The sequence below is a fragment of the Cricetulus griseus genome, assembly GCF_003668045.3.
Source record: "Cricetulus griseus strain 17A/GY chromosome 1 unlocalized genomic scaffold, alternate assembly CriGri-PICRH-1.0 chr1_1, whole genome shotgun sequence".
NCBI classification, from domain to species: Eukaryota; Metazoa; Chordata; class Mammalia; order Rodentia; family Cricetidae; genus Cricetulus; species Cricetulus griseus.
Window position 1 is genome coordinate 197516317 of NW_023276807.1, and position 19490 is coordinate 197535806.

The 19490-nt window shown below is 42.9% G+C and overlaps 1 protein-coding gene across 1 annotated transcript in view; it reads left to right on the forward strand.

Annotated features, from left to right (window-relative positions):
- Kcnma1 (potassium calcium-activated channel subfamily M alpha 1) overlaps window positions 1-19490 on the forward strand; it is a 697898-nt gene that overhangs the window by 483659 nt on the left and 194749 nt on the right. The window contains 3 exon segments of the mRNA XM_035452632.1: window positions 11761-11871; window positions 13734-13839; window positions 16373-16455. Of these exon segments, the coding sequence (XP_035308523.1) occupies window positions 11761-11871; window positions 13734-13839; window positions 16373-16455 (300 nt within the window).

Genomic DNA, 19490 nt, shown 5'->3' on the forward strand with positions numbered 1-19490 from the left:
GTTTTGGCATCTGTAGGTTGGACCATCTTAAGGTCTTGTGGCCATTCATGATTTCCAGGAGATAACAGTGAGTTTATTTAAGGGGCCCATGTATACCTGGGACCATATTTTCTACCCTCATCTGGACCCAATGCTCCAAGGATGCAGAGAATCACTGTATCTCCGTCATAACTTGCCTGGTCATTGCTCTCCCCAGGAAGCTCAGGACCATATACACCTCCTTCTGGTTTCTTATGATTGGCTCCTTACTTTAGCTGTATCTTTGCTCTTCTCACTCATGAGCTTTCCCCCTTGCTGTGACCCTGCTCTGTGTGTCCTGCGTACTTACTACTTGGATCAACAAGGGCTCCCTCCTACCTTCAGGTTTTACCCACAGTGGTTCTAGGCCATTTTTTAAAGAACAGGGCATTGAAAAGGTCAGAAAATGGTTATTTCTTTAGAAAGATGCATTTAATTTACCCTCTCTGTGGTCTACCCTTGCCCTAAAGAGAGTTTCCATGTGACATACCTTTGTGTTTCTTTGTTTCACATGTGTTTATTGAGTGCCTGCTCCTCTGTGCCAGGCATTTGGGACAGATACATTCTAGCACACCCATTAAACCCTCCAGCTGTACCACAGCTCTGTTGCTCTCTTGAGCTCCATGCTCTCTGGCCACTTATATGGTTGGGAAGTTCAGCTCGAAAGCTTATTTAAACCCGCCTCAGTTCCTATAGAATCATCCTACAATGCTGTGGTTGCTCTCTGGCCTGGCCTCCAGTGTGCAGCAGTGGGATTTAGGTTGATTCATGTGGTGTTAACTTGGCCTGATGCCACAGGCCTGCTTTCCTTTCCTGTTTACTGGGGTCTCGGGTGACATTCACTCTCACTTCTCCCAGGGCTAGGCAGGGTGGACTGCTCTTGGGAGGGATGTTTCTTATAGGATGTCATTTACGATTTCTCTGTCTCAGACATCGCTCATGTTGAAATGGGACTGAAGTCTTGTATTTTACACAATCTTTGATCCCTTGTCGGGAAAGCCATTGAGCACTCTCCAGTCGTAGCCCACGTGACTCCCCACCAATATCTTAAGATTCTTAGATTTTAAAAACCATAAATTAGCAAATCATCAACATATCACCGGGAAGGTTCATCTGGTAGCGATTGTAGTCAGAAGGAAACATGGGCCCTAATAACTGATTTTCACAAAGATACAAAGAATTGTAGACAGACAGATATAGTAAATAGAAAGACAAATAGATAATTCAAGCTGACAGACCATCTTGAACTGATTAAGTATTCTGCTTTGATTAGCATTAAACTTTTTGGGAAAGGGGAAAAAAGAAAAAGAAATGAGATTGCCCCAATATTTTGGGAAAATGACCCCTGGTGACTTCTGAAATTGGGTACCAAGAGGCAGACCCAAAGCATTTGTTGTTAGATACATGATGTCGTGTGCCAGGTAGTCCTTTCCAATGGTAGGGGTCTTGCCGGGTGTGGATGTGATGTTTCTTCTTGGCATCTGTTTTGGATTCTCCTATGCCACATCTTCAGTCCCTTTCAAACTTGAATGTCTCCTGAGAAGCAACGTAGCTGCATAGTCAGTCTCCCACTAATGCTGATGGGATGAAGGCGTACCCCCTGCCCCCCTTCCCTGCTGTCTTTCTTCCCTTCCACACATTTATCAAAATGTTCCACCTATTGTTCTCCAAACAAGAATAGAAATGTAGGTGGGAGATGAACTGGGTACCAAAAAAAAAAAAAAAAGCCATATTAAAGCCTAAAACTTTTGCTTTCAAATATTCTTGCTTCCATTTACAAAGAAATCCTGATTATGACTTTTCTAATTATAATCTCTAGAGATTCTTTCTGCTCAGCCTCATGTTTGATGGAGTGAGTCCTTGCTGGATAGATTTAGCATCACAGGAACAAATGTAAGCATCCGAGACTAAGTTGCACCCCATTTTCTGTCTTCCTGCCATGCCATTCAGGCTGATAGAAGTCTTTCCAGAGTGTGACAAGCAGTTCCTCATAGATTTGGGGTTCATTCCACCACTGCTGTCACCATGCTCTGAAAATAAAACAGCAAACTTTCTAACTGGCCAGTCCCAGTGTCTCTTTGTATTAAAATATAATAGAAGCCAATGCAGCGTGAAAGTTGTGGAAATCTGATTCCGTTGCTGTCAGGGTTGAGACAGTACTGGTATTGCACAGCAATGGCCTGCTCCCTCCCCCACAACTGTGGAGACTTGCTCTGAATGTGGGTACCAGTTGTCAGTAAGCATCATCTTCTTTCTCTCCACTGCGCCATTCCAATGAGGAGATGTGGAGGCAGATCAGAGATACACATATGCCATTCTAAGAAGGTTTATGATGCTTTTACCAATGCCAAAGGGTCATGCCAGCTTGCATATAAAACAGATTTAGGAAAACACCCATTCCAACACATTGGCGCAACAATTATTCAAACCCTACTGTGAGCCAGGAACTGTGCTGGGCTCTGAGGTTAAAAGAATGACTGAGAGAATATGATTGTTACTCTCCTGGAGAGTGTGTGAGACTTTGTCCAATCAGAACTACCCAAGGAACCAGTGGCAACTAAATGGGAGCTTGATTGTGTAGGAACATCATCCCAGAGAAATGCTCTTTTGGCAGGAATTTTGTACAATAAAATCATGAAGGTGTGAAATAATCATGAAGGCAGGAAGCCCATTAGAGAGAGTGTTCCTAAAAGCATGTGATAACTCAGATTGTTGAATGTACTCACTGGGGCTGTTGAGGGCAGAGGTAGCAGCAGAAAGCCAGTGTGCCTAAAATCTTACAGATCTAATAAGGAACCCAGGAAAAGGGAGTTTGGGGGAGATTCAGGAGGGCCTGGGACCTGGTGATGAAACCGGGAGATCCATTTCTTCCTAAGCCTTACAGGTTCCACTACTTTGATATGTCATGCCTCGGCAGGCTTTGGAGTCTGAGGTTCCTTCCAAAACCTGCAGGAGTTGTGGATACTGGCATTCAATGGAAGCTGATGCCAGGACAGATGCTCTTCAACTTTGAATGGTGTTCCATCCTGATAAGACTATGATAAGTGGAAAACAACCTTTATAGAAAATGCATTCAGTCTACTTAACCTACTGAGCATACTAGTTTAGACCTGCTTACCTTAAGGCACCTCATTAGCTTACAGTTGGGCAAGACCATCTAACACAGATCCTTTGTTAAAATGTTGGATAACCCATATGTGACTTGTTTACTTGAGAAGACTGTTTATACAGATAGCCTTTGGCCCCAGTTGTTTAGAAAAATTGGAAGTGGAGCCAGCCCATTTTGGGGACCATCAGTATGTATGTTGAATATATTCAGAAAGAATAGCCAGCTGATGCAGCACCCTTTAGATGTAGCAGGAGATAAGGGGAGGATTATCAGGTTGATTATTATGGTGAGAAAGCCAATCCTGGCAACCTCTCTCTGGATCATTCTTCTCCCCGCTTGCTCTTTGTTTGCCCAGGTGCAGCAGCAGCAGGTAGAGGCAGGTAGAGCTTCTTTGATCTAGAGGGGGAAACATGCTATTCAGGAAAGGAAGCTTTCTGAGATAGAGAAAGTCAGGTCAAAGGTAATCTGCTTTATTTAAAATGGTGAAGGGTCACCGAGTCCCAAGTAATGAGGTGAATGAATGCAGAGAGCTGAGTGTGTTGGGGAGAGCCAAAGAAGCATCCGTGTAATTTCTGATGACTTCACAATTGTGAGGTTACTTAACAAGGCTGTCTGGGGCTTGAGATGATGGCTCCGTTGGTTGCTGTGTAAGCATAAGGTCCTGAGTTGGATCCCTAGAACCTGTGTTTTAAAATCCAGACATAGGAGCACATATCCATAATCCCAGAGCTGGAGAGTTAGAGATGGGTGGATCCTGGGAATTCACTAGGCATCCAGCCTAACCAAACCTGTGAGCTCCAGGTTTAGTGAGAGCCCTCATCTCAGAAAATAAGGTGGGCAGTGATTGAGGGAGACACTCAATGCAAACCCCACGTGCACCCACATGGATGCATAATATACAAACTCCTCTCTCTGACAGGAAATAAAGGAGAAAAGAAATAGCAAAGTGGTGGTGGTGTGATGATTCGTGAGTACTGGATACCTGTGAGAAGTAAATGAGAGGGTGAAGCAAAGGTCAACAAACCTCTCCCTGATGGTTCACTAGTTGTAAGCAACAGAAATGGATTTTGGCTGACTAAGCAAATTTTTAACAATTTGAGTACCCTATTACCTTACAAAAAAATCTAGGGAAGAACTGAAGGGTAAGCTCCCAGAAAGGACAGAAAGCAGCCAGAGATGAGGCTCTGTGATCCAGGAAACAGAAATTCATGGTCATTCATTAGAGGATTTTGTCATCAGCATGGTTCAACTCCTAAGGTTAACTTGAGCAGCAATTAGACTCACTTGGATATGGAAACTTGATTAGAGATAACAAAACCAGCTCTAATTAAAGTGAGCTGTTGCTGACAGAAGGAATGCTGTATACTTGATAGGTGGAACCAGCCTATGCTGAGGTTCTCTGAATCTAACAATTCTTGGACTGATACTCCATGGAAGCTACACACTACCACAGAGTTGTAGTCATTCCTACCCATCATCTGACTCTGGTCTTGTGACCCAATTATGGAGATCTCATTATGGTTTGGAATGGTGGATCCACTAGCCTGGCTTGGTTCTCAGCTACAAATGACAAAGTGTATCAGTTTTGTGTGGAAAGTTGTAGGATGTGGCTCCCCAGTCTCCTCTGCTGGGTCTTCCAATGCCCTGCTGCATGACCTTGGGGCTCTGCTCCATGAAGGTGCCTTTGCTGAGCTGTTTGGATCTGTTTGCTCCACTGTCTGCTCCATTTAGGGAAGCAGTGAAACAGACTGCCTTTTCCACAATACGCCTGTTGACAGCTGCATGAGACAATTGCTCTCTTCTCTTCCTCACCAGGAGGCTGATCACATTTCCTTCCTTTCTCATCAGCAAAGTAATAGACCTGGCCAAGAGTAGATTATTTCAGCCTTAAGCCCTCTTGGGACACCCACCACTCCTTTCCTCTTTCTTTCTTCCTCCCTTTTTCTCTCAACAGGAAATGGCTATAGTCAGGATCTGGGATGGGGCATGATAAATACTCTGTGTTCTCTTTCCATGTTTTGCTCTCTTACCCACTTGGAAGATTCCAAGTGGCTGTATTGGGCAGTCATTTTTGTAGTTTGCTGTTTAATGTTGATTGTGTTTGCTCTGGCTTAGTGTCCAAGCCAAGCATACTTTTTCCAATAAATAGGTCTTGAAAACACACACACACTACACACAGGTGGCCATGCTCTTAAACACACACACACACACACACACACACACACACACACACACACACACACACACACACGTGTGGCCATGCTCTTGAATGCTGGGCTAGATCCTTGGGTAGGATAGGAAGATAAGGACTGCAGGATGGAGTCAGTTTGCTTTGATTGTTGGTGACAATCTTTCCCCATAGTGAAGACAGACTTGCAGGAACAGATTTTCAGTAAAGAAAAAAGAAGGAAAGTTGGAGATGGATTTACTACCTATTAGCAATGGAGTCCTGAGCTAGAAGGAGAGAATTAAAGTGAAGCAGTTCTGAAGGCACCACTCAAATCAGGGCCGGTTGCCTTAAGACAAAGCAGACAAAAGACATGGCTGGGTGAGGTGGCAGGTGAAATTCAATTTGCATGAAAGTGAAGAAGATACACACCCTGAGTAGTTCAAGTTCAACCCAGGAAAGCAAACATGAGCCTTTGGTACTGACTGCTGCATGGCTGCTTGCTGGGTCTCTAACTGCCCTGCTTCTTGTGTGATAAAATGCTACCTATTCTCCTTGCCAAGCTCTACTTAAAATCCAATCACCTCGTGACAGGGGCTACTAATGGTGGGAGGTTCGGGGAAGAGGTGGCATGAGAGATGCATGATTAGAAGGCTCAGCAGAAAGACAGAAGAGAGTCTAGCATATGTATTTGATATAAATATTATAGTTTCACAGAGACATCTAGATCAATACATGCCACTTTTCATCTACCTCTTTGACAAAGTGAGTGCAATGTATTCAGAAAAAGCTGTATAGGATTTTCAATTTACTCTGTATGATTTATTGTGACAGGATAGCTATGGGTTTTTTAAGTTCTTTTATACTTGTTCCAGTAAAAATGGATATAGTATCTTTAAAAATAAACAGCCCAGAGCCATGCATTTTACACTATCTTCCTCGTGTGAGGCCTTGCTAAGAAGAGCGCCAAGACCCTTTCGACCTTGGAAGACCTGATTGCAGTCAGATTTGCTTCAGTCTTTGCTTCAGCTTTTGGGAGTGGGGGGTGGGGTGGAGAAAGTAAACAGGGAAATCAATCAGGAAGCAATTGCAGACGTCTAGACAAGATAAAAAGACAACAACTAGAGAACAGGCAGGGAGCTGGTACCCCATAGGGATTCATGAGGGTCTGGTGGGTGAGACCCAAGCAGCCTCTTCTTTTCTGGTCACTGGCTCCAAGTCACTCAGGCCTCCTCTCCAGCCTCTTGGTCTCCAGCCAAGGCCCTTTCCATAGGATTTGATGCTTCTTAGAAAGCATCAAAGCAGAGGGGGATGTTCTGCCCTTGGTATTTACTCGCTCACCTTGCACAAATGGCTGAAACTGTTTCCTCATCAAATGAATGTGGGCATTAGACTAAACATGCACCATAGATACTCTGAAGCTAAGATATACCCGGAAATGTGAGTGGGGCCTATTGCTAACACCCTGTCATGGTGAAATGTGGAATGTTTCAAAGGTGGTTGGCTCTCAGAAATACTACCTGGGATGTGTGGGAAGTGTGTAGATTTTTGTTCTCATTGAACGATACAGACTCTTAGTGACTCTCAGGTGCCTTATCACCCAAGTCTTGCAAAGCCCTGTCCTCCTCTTATGCCTCCTGACATAAGGAGCTCAGGTATGGAATTGACTTCTGAAACAGCTTGCCACTCACTCAAAAATGGTGGCCTTCCTGGCCCACCATAACAATGGAAGTAGAGTGACTGAGGAAAACATGTAACCACATGCTAGAGGAAGGAGGTGGCTAGTGGGAGGAGGAGCACAGTCAAGAATATTTGGTGATGAGGAGCCTATAGCATAATTGAGTGGCAATTTCCCAGTTACCCCTGGGAGATTTCACTCTAGTCATATATTGGTCTTTTATTATGAAATCATGCTCAACCACAAGATGCCTTACTTGTTCCACATTCTACCTATGCTTCCCATCCCTAATTAACCCACTGCTTGGAGTCCTTACTCAGCACCAGTAGTGGATAAACTCCTTCCTTCCACCAAATTCCATTTGCTACCAGTGTATTAATATTTAAGATACTTCCTTGTACATCGGAGCTGGGTCTTTCATCTAAGCTTATGTTATCTTTTGTTTGTATTACCTTTGCCTCAGAAATATCTGTTCATCAAACTCAGTCAGGCTTTGTCTCACCCCCAAGTCTCATCAGGATAAAGTAAAAATGGTCATTGGTTTAGATCTGTTGTCTGTCGTCACAGTCCAAGTGCTCAGGCTACATAGAATCCAGGCATGGAGATTAACACTGGGCTCAAAGAGGCTATATCCAGAGCCCCAGATACCTCACAGTCCTCAGCTTCATAGGAGAGCAAAGTCTGGTATAGATAATAACTTTTGCAGCCTCTTGGCTTGTCAGACTAAACATGAAGTTTGGTTCAGAGTCTATGAACAGCAAGCAGTGTTGGTAATTTCTATGTTATTTGGATTTTGTTTCCTTGAGCCCTCTGGGCCAACTGATCAGATGTAGCCTAGTCTAGAGATGCTGAGAAACTGTGACATCTTAAATGAGTCTCTGTCCACCCCATTCCCATGACAAAACTCTACAAAACGTCAAGAACTCCTACAATACCTCCTCTACCATGCAACCACCAATCCTGCCTGTCTTGCGGGAGCAGAAGCTGAGAGTTACAAACCCCCACCCATCAGCTTCCTCTCCATGAGCACTGTGGTCTCACGCACCTGGCCTGCACCTGGGGTCAGTTCCTTTTACATCCTGTGAACATCAGAGGTACATCTCAAAGAAATAGCTTTAGAGGGGATATTGAAAGAGATGCTGATAGTAAGAGTATGATGTTGTTTAAGGATTAGATGGAATCATATGCTCCTGTGTACTGATGTAAAGATGTCATACAGTCCCTACCATTTTAGAATGCTGACAATGGGCTCCTTGGCTGGGCCCATCCATGTATTATCTCCCTTAAGTAAATCTTGGAGACAACCACATGAATCAAGTACTCTTTACAGTGCCTCTAAAGCTCTGAATTGTTGCTCCTAAAATGAAAAATTGGTGGGACCTGTCCGAGACTACTTAATTAATTGTGTCTGACATCAGAGTTTGGATCACACCCAGCAGATCCTTAGATATTATGGAAGTCAGCAGAGATCATTTTGGACAGGATCTTGTGACCTTCCTTAGTCATTCAATGTGAAGATTCACTGCTTCCAAGGAACCAGCACTCTGCTCTCAATTATAAAATATTTCCAATCTTATTTTGAGAAAGCATAATAAATATTGTGGGTTTTTCTTCCTGAAACAATATCCTCCCCCAAACTAACATCCAAGAGATTGTCAAGTGTTTTCTCAATTTGCCATCCTTTCCTCATGCTCCTGTAAGGCATCTGAGGCTTCCTAAGACATGGGTCGCCAGGGCGCATCTTCCAATGCTGACACAGGACTAGAGAGGCAACATCTTGCTATCCATCAATTCTTGATGACATTCAAACATTTTCAATATGTGGGCTTCCTGATAACTTCCATTGTATGGAAAACAAAATGGAGGGAAATGATTATTGGCACAAAAGGGGGAGACTGTAAATCTTCAAATCAGATACAGGGCAGATTGGAACAATATGGCTTCTTCAAGGTTGCCATGATAATGTACCTAATAACTCTCCCTGGGCAAAAAGGCAATCTGCTTTCAATCAATCTCCTTCCCCCTGACAACCACCCCCTTTTTTCTGAGCAAAAATACCAATTACGTTGAAGGAAGATTTTTTTCTTCCTTTTTTGATAAGGACTTTTCTCCACCCCAGAAATCATGCTGTAGCTAAAAGATATATATTTTCAATTGTCTAGCATGGTATCGGACAGCTAGCTCCAAATGAAAAAAAAAGTCAATCTTTTTACCCCCTTCCTCTCTGCTGCCAGCATTTGTCTACTTCTTAAGAGAAGTGAAAGCTAATTAAAGGCTTAAGGGATAATATTGATTACATTGGAATATATTTTATATGTACCCGGCACACTTTCAAATAATAGAACCCTGACTTTTTCTAAGGCTGAATAAATCAGCTGGCTGAACCTTTGATTCGAGGGTGATTCGTTGGGGGTAGGGGGGTGCTCATCTCCTCCCCTTCCACTTCACACATTTCTCTTAGGATGAATGATTTCAGAGCAGCAACAGGGGTGCTGTCAGACGTTCTCTCCACTCTTTGTGTACAGAACAGGAAGGGTGAGTGTTCGGCTGTCTCAAGCCACCATTCATTCAAGTCTGGCTTTGATCACTACCAGGGATATGCCAGTGTAGAACTCTGAAATTTGCAGTATCTGATACAGAGGCTGGCTGGGTGAGGTTGACCTCTCATCTTCTTCTTGTATGGACTGGAATAAGTAGCTTGTCTGGGATATTCTCTCTTTGACATCAAAGCAGGTTACTGGGGTTCTTGCTTACCCAGCTTGCTCTTTCACCTAAGACATAGCTTCAACTGTAGGGATGCCTTCAAGTTGGATTCCTGTTGGTGTTTCTTCATCCTAGGGCCTTCATACAGGATGTTAGAATGTACCAGGTAACACCTTTGTCATTTGTGTGGAGGTCAGGTCAGGAGGGAAATCCCCTTCCTTGGTCACTTTCTGGACATGCTTGCCAATTCAGAATCATAATTCTCATTCAGAACACTCATGCCTAGTTACACTTTGACTGCAAATATGCTTATACCATAAGAAACATTTTAAGATATGGAAAGAACTATAAAAGTCCAAATAGTCTGTTTGTTTCAGGAATTCTTATATGCAGTGTATTTTACAACCTTATGGTCAGAATAGGTCAGTGATATGGGGCTTTGGGCATGAAATTTGGGTGAGTGGCTAAGTGATGTCCCATGATCTAGCAGATTCTATTGAGAGGGCAATATGATCATGTTACGATGTCTCTTCTGATGTACCTCATTGTCACTCTTCCTTTCCTTCATGACCATGGCTTGTCTGATCACTAAGTGCACCACGGTAACAATAACAGTCCATAATGGTAGTATTATTAACTGCATCGTGCATATTATTGATTTACTCTTTGTTCTGCACCATTATCTTTTCCCCAATGAGTTTACTGCATTATTCTCACATACTTAGTCGAGCACCAAATTGCCACGAAAGGGCGGGCTCTCGTAATGACATCAAATGGAACATTTCATAAACCATCATCACCACCTCCTATTATAAGCTGCCTCTAGCCAATGAGCTTTCTGCCATATTACAATGTGAACAGAGCGATTATAAAGGGTAAAGGACTTGGGCATTCTGAAGTTTTCCCAGGAAATTGCCTTACTGCATGTTCACCACCTGGCCCAGTCTTAAAACACATTAGACTTCTACCCTCTGTCAGCCTGAGGGGTAGAATGGTTCGAGTTGAGCCACTTAGCAAAGTGTTTTGGCTAGAAGCTGGTGCATATAGTTTCACAGCCAAGCCCCTTTTGGTCTTGGGGCCAGTTCTCAAATCATGGTCTTATGACTGAGCATCATGAAGCCAGTGTAATTGAGCCCAGGATCGTCTGATGTTGATGTCACATTGTTTCAGGAAGAAAAGTTGTTGGAGGGGCTGGACTGGATGTCTTAAATGCTCTGGGAAAGGATCTCATTTCCTGGGGGATGAGCTGCTATTTCTAGAAACAGAAGTCAGAACCCTAGAACAAAGACAGCATTTTCACATTCATGTCTCCCTAGCTGCTGCCTATTGTAAGGGTCTTCAGGCGAATTAGTTTGGCTCTCAGCGAAGTCCCAAGCACCTTGAGGCAGCAGCCCTCTGGGGACACAGCCACAGCAGGCAGCTTGATCTTCCATTCCATGGGCATCCCATCTCCATTTAGCCCTGAGTAATGCTCACTTACTGTAAAGTGTTACATGCCCCCATTGTTGGAGAAGTTATGGTGGAAAAATGCAAAATTTCCTTTTTACTGCTTATGGCCAGCCGAGCCTATAACATGTCAAGCCGCACATTAGCCACCCTGATAAAAGTCCGCTTTCTTACACACAAAATCATCGTTTCAGCAAGATTTGTTATCTCATTACCTGATAAGCTGTATGTCATAAACCAAGACTGCTGCGGTAAATCTCCCAAGAGGACGCTTTGTGGGCAGAAAGGGAGAGATAGGAATCTGCAAGGGACTTGATAATGTAGCATTTAAGCACAAGCATAATGTCACTTATTGTTAAATGCATAAAACCACTTGGCCAAGTGGCTGGGCTTTTAATAGGATTTTGTGCAGCATCAGGTGAGCAGCCATATGCTTCTCCTGTCCAGGAGCCTCTGAGCAGCTGCTAGTGCCATCATTTTGCCTCATGACCCTCTGGGATGGGGACTGGGTTTATGGGGGCTGAGGGCAGAGATAGATGTTCCTCTTGCAGCTGCCTCACTTCCTTGGCCTTGTCAGGCATCAGGATGTGGGGTCATGTCATTGGATCTAGCTAGAACTAACTGGTCTCTCCTATGCAGGCACATTGTAGTCTGTGGCCACATCACTCTGGAGAGTGTCTCTAACTTCCTGAAGGACTTTCTGCACAAGGACCGGGATGATGTCAATGTGGAGATCGTCTTTCTTCACAAGTAAGAACCTGCTGTTGTCACTAGAGCCTGTGCCCAACCAAATGCTCCTGTGGGTGTAGTGGAGATGGAGGTGGTTGAGAATTGAGACAAGGTTGAATAGCCACAAACCATGCTGGCTACTTAGCTAAAAGGTAGTTTTTCCACAAAAATGGGGCATTTGGTTTAGACCCCTTGGAGGGTAAAGCAACACCCTAGTCCAGGTTGAAAGCAGCCTCCAGTGAGGTGGTCTGGGATCGTGTCTGAGTTTCTTTTTGAAGTACTTAACCGTGAAATTCACTAGGATCCAAGTCACTATTCTTGTCACTATTCATCAGTGTGGGTCTGTGCAATTGGGTGTGTCTGCAGTGCTGGAGTGGGATAATTAATGCGATTGTGCACTGCCAGAGAGGGACCAAGCAAGACAAGAGAAGAAGCAGGGTGACATAGTTACTTTTCACGTTGCTATGACAAAACACCTGGCCAAAGTAACTCAAAGAAAGAAAGGTTTACTTTAGCTTACGGGTCCATGGAGACACAGGAAGCATGGCAGTGGAAGAAGCATTCGGTGGCTGGTCACATGGCATCTGCATCTAGGAAGCAGAGAGAGATGAACGCTGGCACTCAGGTTGTTTTCTCATTTTGTATTTAGTCTGAGACCCAGCCTAAAAGATGGTGCTGCCACGTTCATAATGGATCTTTCCACCCCACTTAACCCAATAGATAATCTTTCACACAGAGGTTGGCCTTCCAGGTGGTCCTAGATCCCATCCAGTTGACTGCATTAATTGTCACACACTGTATTGGACATATTAACACTGTTGTTCTGCTGAGTCTTCAGTGGTACATGGGGCTAGTGCTGCATAGATGGATTTTCATTTAATCCATAGACATAGTGCCAAGTGCATCTTTAATCTGAGTCCTGACAACCAATGGCTGGCTGGGCAAGGTACATCCCTATGCCCAGCTCCCATGTCTATGAACAGGGATGTTCTGTCTCCTTGGACTATCATAAGAATGAAATGAATCAATCTATGTGAAATGTGCAGAGCCCAGGTAAGCATGCAGGAAATGTTCAAAAACTGCCAGGTATTATTGTGAAAGAAAACCTGATTGGTCTATACAGTTGACTTAGTGATAAATCTCTCCATATAAATACATTTACTCATGGGCAGTGGCCACCCTATATGAAGAAAGACTCTTTGTAAGACATTAGCTCACTCAATTCTGGAGGCTGGGAAGTTCCACAGTCTGCCATCTCCAGAATGAAAATACCGCTAGTGTTATGGCTCAGTCTAAAGCTTGAAGGCCTAAACAAAGGGAGCCAGTGATGTGAAATCCTAGTCCACAGAGAAGAGTGGAAGGACTAAGATGTCATAGTGCATATAGGCAGGCAGGAAGCAAGGAACAGCTATGGCCATCCTCTGCCCTTTCCTCTTTATATCCTTGCTTGGTTGGCCGGTACCCACTCATGTGAAGTACCCACTCATGTGGAGGAAAGAGATATACTTTCCCAAATTCACTGACTCAAAGGTGAATTTCATGGAAAAGAACCCTGACAGACATACCTGGAAATCACCTTAATCTGGGCCTTCCAAAATGGTCCAGTCAAGTTGACATATATAATGAGCAATCACACTGATGCCACTGCTCTGACTTTTCTAGTGGTAACAAAGAGGAAGACATTTTGCCACATAGGTCCCAATCTTTGTGTTTGATTTTGTGGAGTTTACTTCTCTTAAATATGAGCCGTTTATTTAGGGCAGAGAAGGAGGTTTCTGTGAAGGTTAGGGCCTTTGTTCAGGTCCTTATGTGGAAATTGAAACTGAGGGAGCCAAAATCTCCACTCTGTTGTTTTAACAATTGTTTCTTTTCTGTCTGTGCAGCATCTCCCCTAACCTTGAACTTGAGGCTCTGTTCAAACGACATTTTACTCAGGTGGAATTTTATCAGGGTTCTGTACTCAATCCACACGATCTTGCCAGAGTCAAGGTAAGGAGAAATAAATGTTTGTACTCTTTCTTGAGGGATGGGGCCGTGATTCCCAAGAGCCATCTCCTAAAGCATTAACGAGATAACACAGATATTACTAACCCTGGTACACTCTTTTGTTGGTCACAGGACCTTGCTCTGCTTACTCACATCATATATACGTATTCCATACTTAGGTTAGTCTTAACATAGAACTTACTTTTCTTTTTTCTTCTAAATCAGCCATTCCCAAAGTACTCAAATGTTAAATTGGGGCTATCTCATCCACATGGTTCAGTGGATGAAGGCACTTGCTGCCAAGCCTGTTGACCTGAGTTTGAGCTCCAGGACCTACTTGGTGGAAGCAGAGAATAAACTCCCACAAATTCTCCTTTCACTTTAATGGGTACACACACACACACACACACACACACACACACACACACACACACACACACACACGATAGAGGAATAAGCATTTCCAATAATACAGAAAGAAAAAATGAAACTACAGTTACTGAAACACAAAGTAGGACTAAGAACACCCTAGCCCTAACTCCCCAGTTAAAGGAAACGAATTAGGTGACTGCGTTAAGAAACAAAGCAGCTGTCTGTTGTCTACATGAATCTCACCTAAACTTCAAAGATAGCCACCGCTTTAAAGTAAAAGGATAGAAAAACCATCCTGAGTGAATGGGAGCAGGAAACAAGCAGGTGCCAATATCCTACCATCCCACAAAATTGACAAGAAGACACAAAGAAGGGCACTTCGTGCTAATCAAGAAAACAACCAAAATACTAAACATGTATACACCAAGCACTGATCCACCCAGTGTCATAAAGCATACTACTGGAATCAAAAGACACGGAGTAACTCCAACTCTATAATAGTGGGTAATTTCTAAACTCCACTTTCTCTAATAATAAATAAATGTAAAAAAAAGTTGAATGGATAAACACTGTGCACAATGTAACATCATAAATTATTAGTTTTCAACTAATTGAACTCATTATAGCTTTCAAATCCATTAGTTATATCTGAGAGAAATGTTAGAAAAGAAAATAACACTAAGATATAAGACATTTGCACTTCCTTTTCCAAAAGCAGACTCCACATCATTTGGTAATAAGCTATTCATATTCTTCATGGCCCCTTCTGAATTGGAATCTTCTCATAAAGTACAAGCAAGGCCTTAGAAAAGAAAGGCATACAGCAAGCTGTCAGCTGCTAATTTATTCATTTAACATAGGTTTTGTAAGTGTGTTTACCATTTGCATGCCAGTGGCAGCTAGTTAATATATTGTGTGAACCCACGGAAGTCTAAATGCTAACTGTGGTCACCAAAGTGCTCCGAATTTGCTGTAGTGGCAATCATAGAAAAACCAGAAGAATTTGTGTGAATTCTTTACATGGTTAAAGAAATCAAGAGACAGTGTGTGACAGATTGGGGGGGGGGGGAAACATGGCCCTCCTACCAAATGCTGGAACAGTCTAGTAAGTGCAACATTCTGAGCAGGAGAATTGCAGACCCAGGTCAGCATGTGAGTTCTCATGCTTATGTAGGCAAGTTCATCTTAATATTATCCAGACATGACCCAAGTCAGAAGTACAGAGAAAATGGCTTTTGTTCACAGGCCTAATTTAAATGCAAGCAATTATTAGCACATCAAACTCATGGTCCCTCTAAGGAACAAACCCCCTTTTGGCTCACATTAAGATAAGTCAGTAGGTTGCCTTTTGCATCCATCTGCAAAGTATCATTTAATTTATATAAATGATTTGTCTTTTGAATACCTGAGTAGTAATGAACAGTGAACAGCATGGAGCTATTGTCTACTTAAGGCTCCAGTTTCTTCTCGGGACACACATAATGAAAATGTGCATAAGGTTTGATGAAGGATTTTTAAGAAATATTTACTTATTTTAGTTTTATGTGTATGAGTGTTTTACCTGCACATATGTATGTGTACTTCCTGTTGCCTGAAACCTACAGGCCAGAAGAAGGAGTCAGATGCCCTGGAATGGAAGTTTTTAATGGTTGTGAACTACCATGTGGGTGCTGGGAATGGAACTTACATCTTCTGCAAGAGCAGCAAGTGTTCTTAATCACCAAGTCATCTCTCTAACCCCTTAATGATCCAGTCTGTGTTGCTGAATCTGCAACTATTTTTGTCCACGTAGGACCCTGAGAAATGGGGTTAACCCACCAAGTTCTATTTCCTAGCTGAAAAGATTAGGATGATGGCACAGACAGGTGAAAGAGGAAATGGGAATGAGATTGAATGGCTTAATTAAGTCAACTAGAGGACTTTGGCAAATATGCCTGTAAGCAGCTAGGCCAAATGAAGAGCATAATTACTCAGGTTCATGCTGGAATGTTTATCCATAACAATGACCTAGCTTGCAACCTACACTTTTAACAAAACTGTATTTTTTTCCTCTTTCCTTGCAAAATACCAAGTTATATAAATGCTGCCAACAAAGAGAGACTGCAGTTGAGTGTATGTGTTTCTATGTTTGCATTTGTTATGATTTTTCCTTTTCATCTCTCAGATAGAGTCAGCAGATGCGTGCCTGATCCTTGCTAATAAGTACTGCGCTGACCCGGATGCAGAAGATGCCTCCAACATCATGAGGTAACTCGGGGAATTAGGTGCTGGGGAAGGTCCTGGACTTGTCTCCTACTAACTTACAAGCATCCATTTTTGGTTTGTAGAGGACTGTCTCTGTGGACCATCTTTCCTTCCTACACCAGGCAACAATGGATCCTGTATGGAGCTGGTGGAGCTGAAGAGTGTTGACATACAGGGTACCACTAATAGGAAGCTCAGAGTTAGCAGATGACATGTCCACTGCTCAGAGCTGCTTTTGGGTTTCAGATCCCCAGAGAAAGAACTAGAAAAGGAAAGATAGGTACAGGTCTGAGTTAAAGTACCGTGTTCACAGGGCTGGGGGTTGCCTCAGTTGGTAAAGCATCTCCTGTGCAAATGTAAGGATGTGAGTTCAAACCCCAGAACCAGTTTTAGAAAATGAGGCACAGTGGCCCACTTGAATCCTAGGAACCAGAGACAGCAGATCCCTGGGACTCACCAGCCAGCCTAGCCTAACTCAGTGAGTTCCAGGTCACTGAGAGGCCTGTTGCAAAAAGTCAAGGTGGTCTACATCTAATGAATAACATACTCAATGCTGGTTTCTGCCTTCAAATGAACTAATACCTACACACACCGATTCATACCCATAAAATCTTAAATTTTCATTTTTAAAAAAATTATGCTGTCTGAAAGGAATTGGACCCAAGATGTCCTTACTGGGGAGGGTCTCAAAATACTTCTAGGGGGTATTTCCAACGTATTTAACATGTTTCAACATCTTTGCATTTGAAACAACTAGAAGGTGGTCTTGCTGGATGGAATCCAGTGCATAGAGGCCAGGAATGCTGTCAAGCTTCCCACAATGCACAGCACAATCCCTATCTAGAAAGCTATCTGACCCAAAATGACAATAGTTGAGTCTGAGAAACCCCTTGGTAGTACTTCCCGGGCCTGTCTCCATCCAGCTGATTATTATTGCTCTGAAAGTTATTGGTTAATTAGCTTGTCTCCAGTTCCCCCAGATGAGTGTTCTTCAGTGATTTTAACATTAGCATGTATCTATGAGATACTGAATTATATACATTACATCTTAATCCTGTGTGGATTGAAGTCCCCACTCTTTATTTTTTTTAACAGATCATGGTCTGGGGAGAAAACAAATCTAGAACACTACTAGTTAACACCTTTTCTGCACATGGGCTACACCTCTCAAAGGCCAATTTTAGCCCTGACCTTTTTTTAAGATTTTATTTATTTATTATGTATACAACATTTTGTTTCCATGAATATCTGCACACCAGAAGAGAGTACCAGATCTCATGATAGATGGTTGTGAGCCACCATGTGGTTGCTGGGAATTGAACTCAGGACCTCTGGAAAAGCAGTCAGTGCGCTTAACCTCTGAGCCATCTCTCTAGTCCTTAATTCTGACTCTTAAAGACCTTAATTTACTCCCATTTCAGAAGGAAAGTTTTCTCTAGCTATTGTTCTTCCCGTAGACTTATCATCATATCCTGTATCTAGAAAATGACTGAAAAATCCAAACATGTGCTCTGGTTAGCTAAAATCCTTTTAGAATTTGTCTTTTCTGTGGTATAAATTGCAGAATAGTCACTTGAGGTTGGCGAAGATAATAAAGAGAAACTTTTATAGAGAGCCTGGACTAAGGGAAATACTTCATTCCCAGTGTATTCCCCACAACTCTCACTTAATAGTGGGCAGCCATCCTTTGGACCAGGCATAGGCCAGATGCTAATTGCAGCTGGCTTCTCTGGGACTTAAGAAGTTACCTCAAGGTGAGAGCTGAGAAGTTGCCTTTGGATCTTTACAGTGTTTACTTCATCTTGGTTTTAATTAGTATTCGCCAGCTACATGCACTTTCCCACCAGTGAGGCAGAGAAATTCCTCTGGTGCATTTACGTTGATCCAGTCTTCCTGACAGTATCTGAAGCTTATGTCTGGAGGAAACCAGGCACTTTTCTTCGGTAATAGGCTTGGCTCCATGTTTTAGGGAAATTTGTGCATAAAGTCTGGTAAGACTTGGTTTGTCAGGCTGGGATGAAATGGGGACTGGTTTCACATTTGAGCCCATCCTGTTACCAGGCCTCACTGGAAAGTGACCACACAGGTCAATTCCAGTTTAGAATGTGGCCCTTGTAATTTTCAAAACTAAGCATCATTTCTACCCTTTGATACATTTTTTTTCCTATCATTTGAAATGATAAAAAAATGTAGCCCTTCAAGGACAAAGCACCATCTTTTTTCCTTGTTACAAACAAAGAAACCAGGAACAGAAGCTTAATGATTTTGACCTCATGGAGAATTGCCTGCCATGTATACTTTTATTTCTCCTCAGTGGTGAAAAATAGAAAGGTGTGGTAATTTTGAAATGGGCATTTCTCATAACTGGAATGTTTTCTTTGAACTCAGAGGATAAAGGGTTGATGTGAGCACATGCAAATGTCAGGGAGAATGGTGGGATGCCAAGGTAGGGAGCTCACTGGGCACAGAGGGCTATCAGGAATGTAAGTAAGTAGTCCACTAAGGAAAATCAGGAGCAATATCCAAAATAGAGTGGGAAGCTCGGGGTTAAACATGGGTTCAGCTTTTCTTTTATTTGTATATTCCTCCTTAGATTAATGAGACCAATCTGCTGCTTTTGAAATTAAAATGTCAAAGAGCCATTTGAAATGAGCTAATGCAGAAAGCTGGCTGGCACTGTGGACTGCACTGAGAGGCTGACAGAGACTCAACAGCCCTGAGTTAGAAGCAGAGGCCAAAAAGATACTGTCTTAAAACTAAGAGAGGAAGTCCTTCCGGGGTAAAGTTCAGGGTGAATGTGTGCAGAGACGCTTTCTGGGGAACCATTTTCCAAAGTCTCTGGCTTCAGTTTCTTCAGATGAAGCTGCTGTCTGATTGCCTTCTGTCCAGTTCTGCAGAAAAAGTGGCAAAGGGAAGCGCTGAGCTTGGTGGGAAGTTTGTGGGGGTGGCTGTGATCATTGCACTTACATTCCTGATGAGGCTTAGGAGGTAGGTCTTTCTCTGGAATTCCATTTCTTAGCCTTCCTTGTCACAGAAGG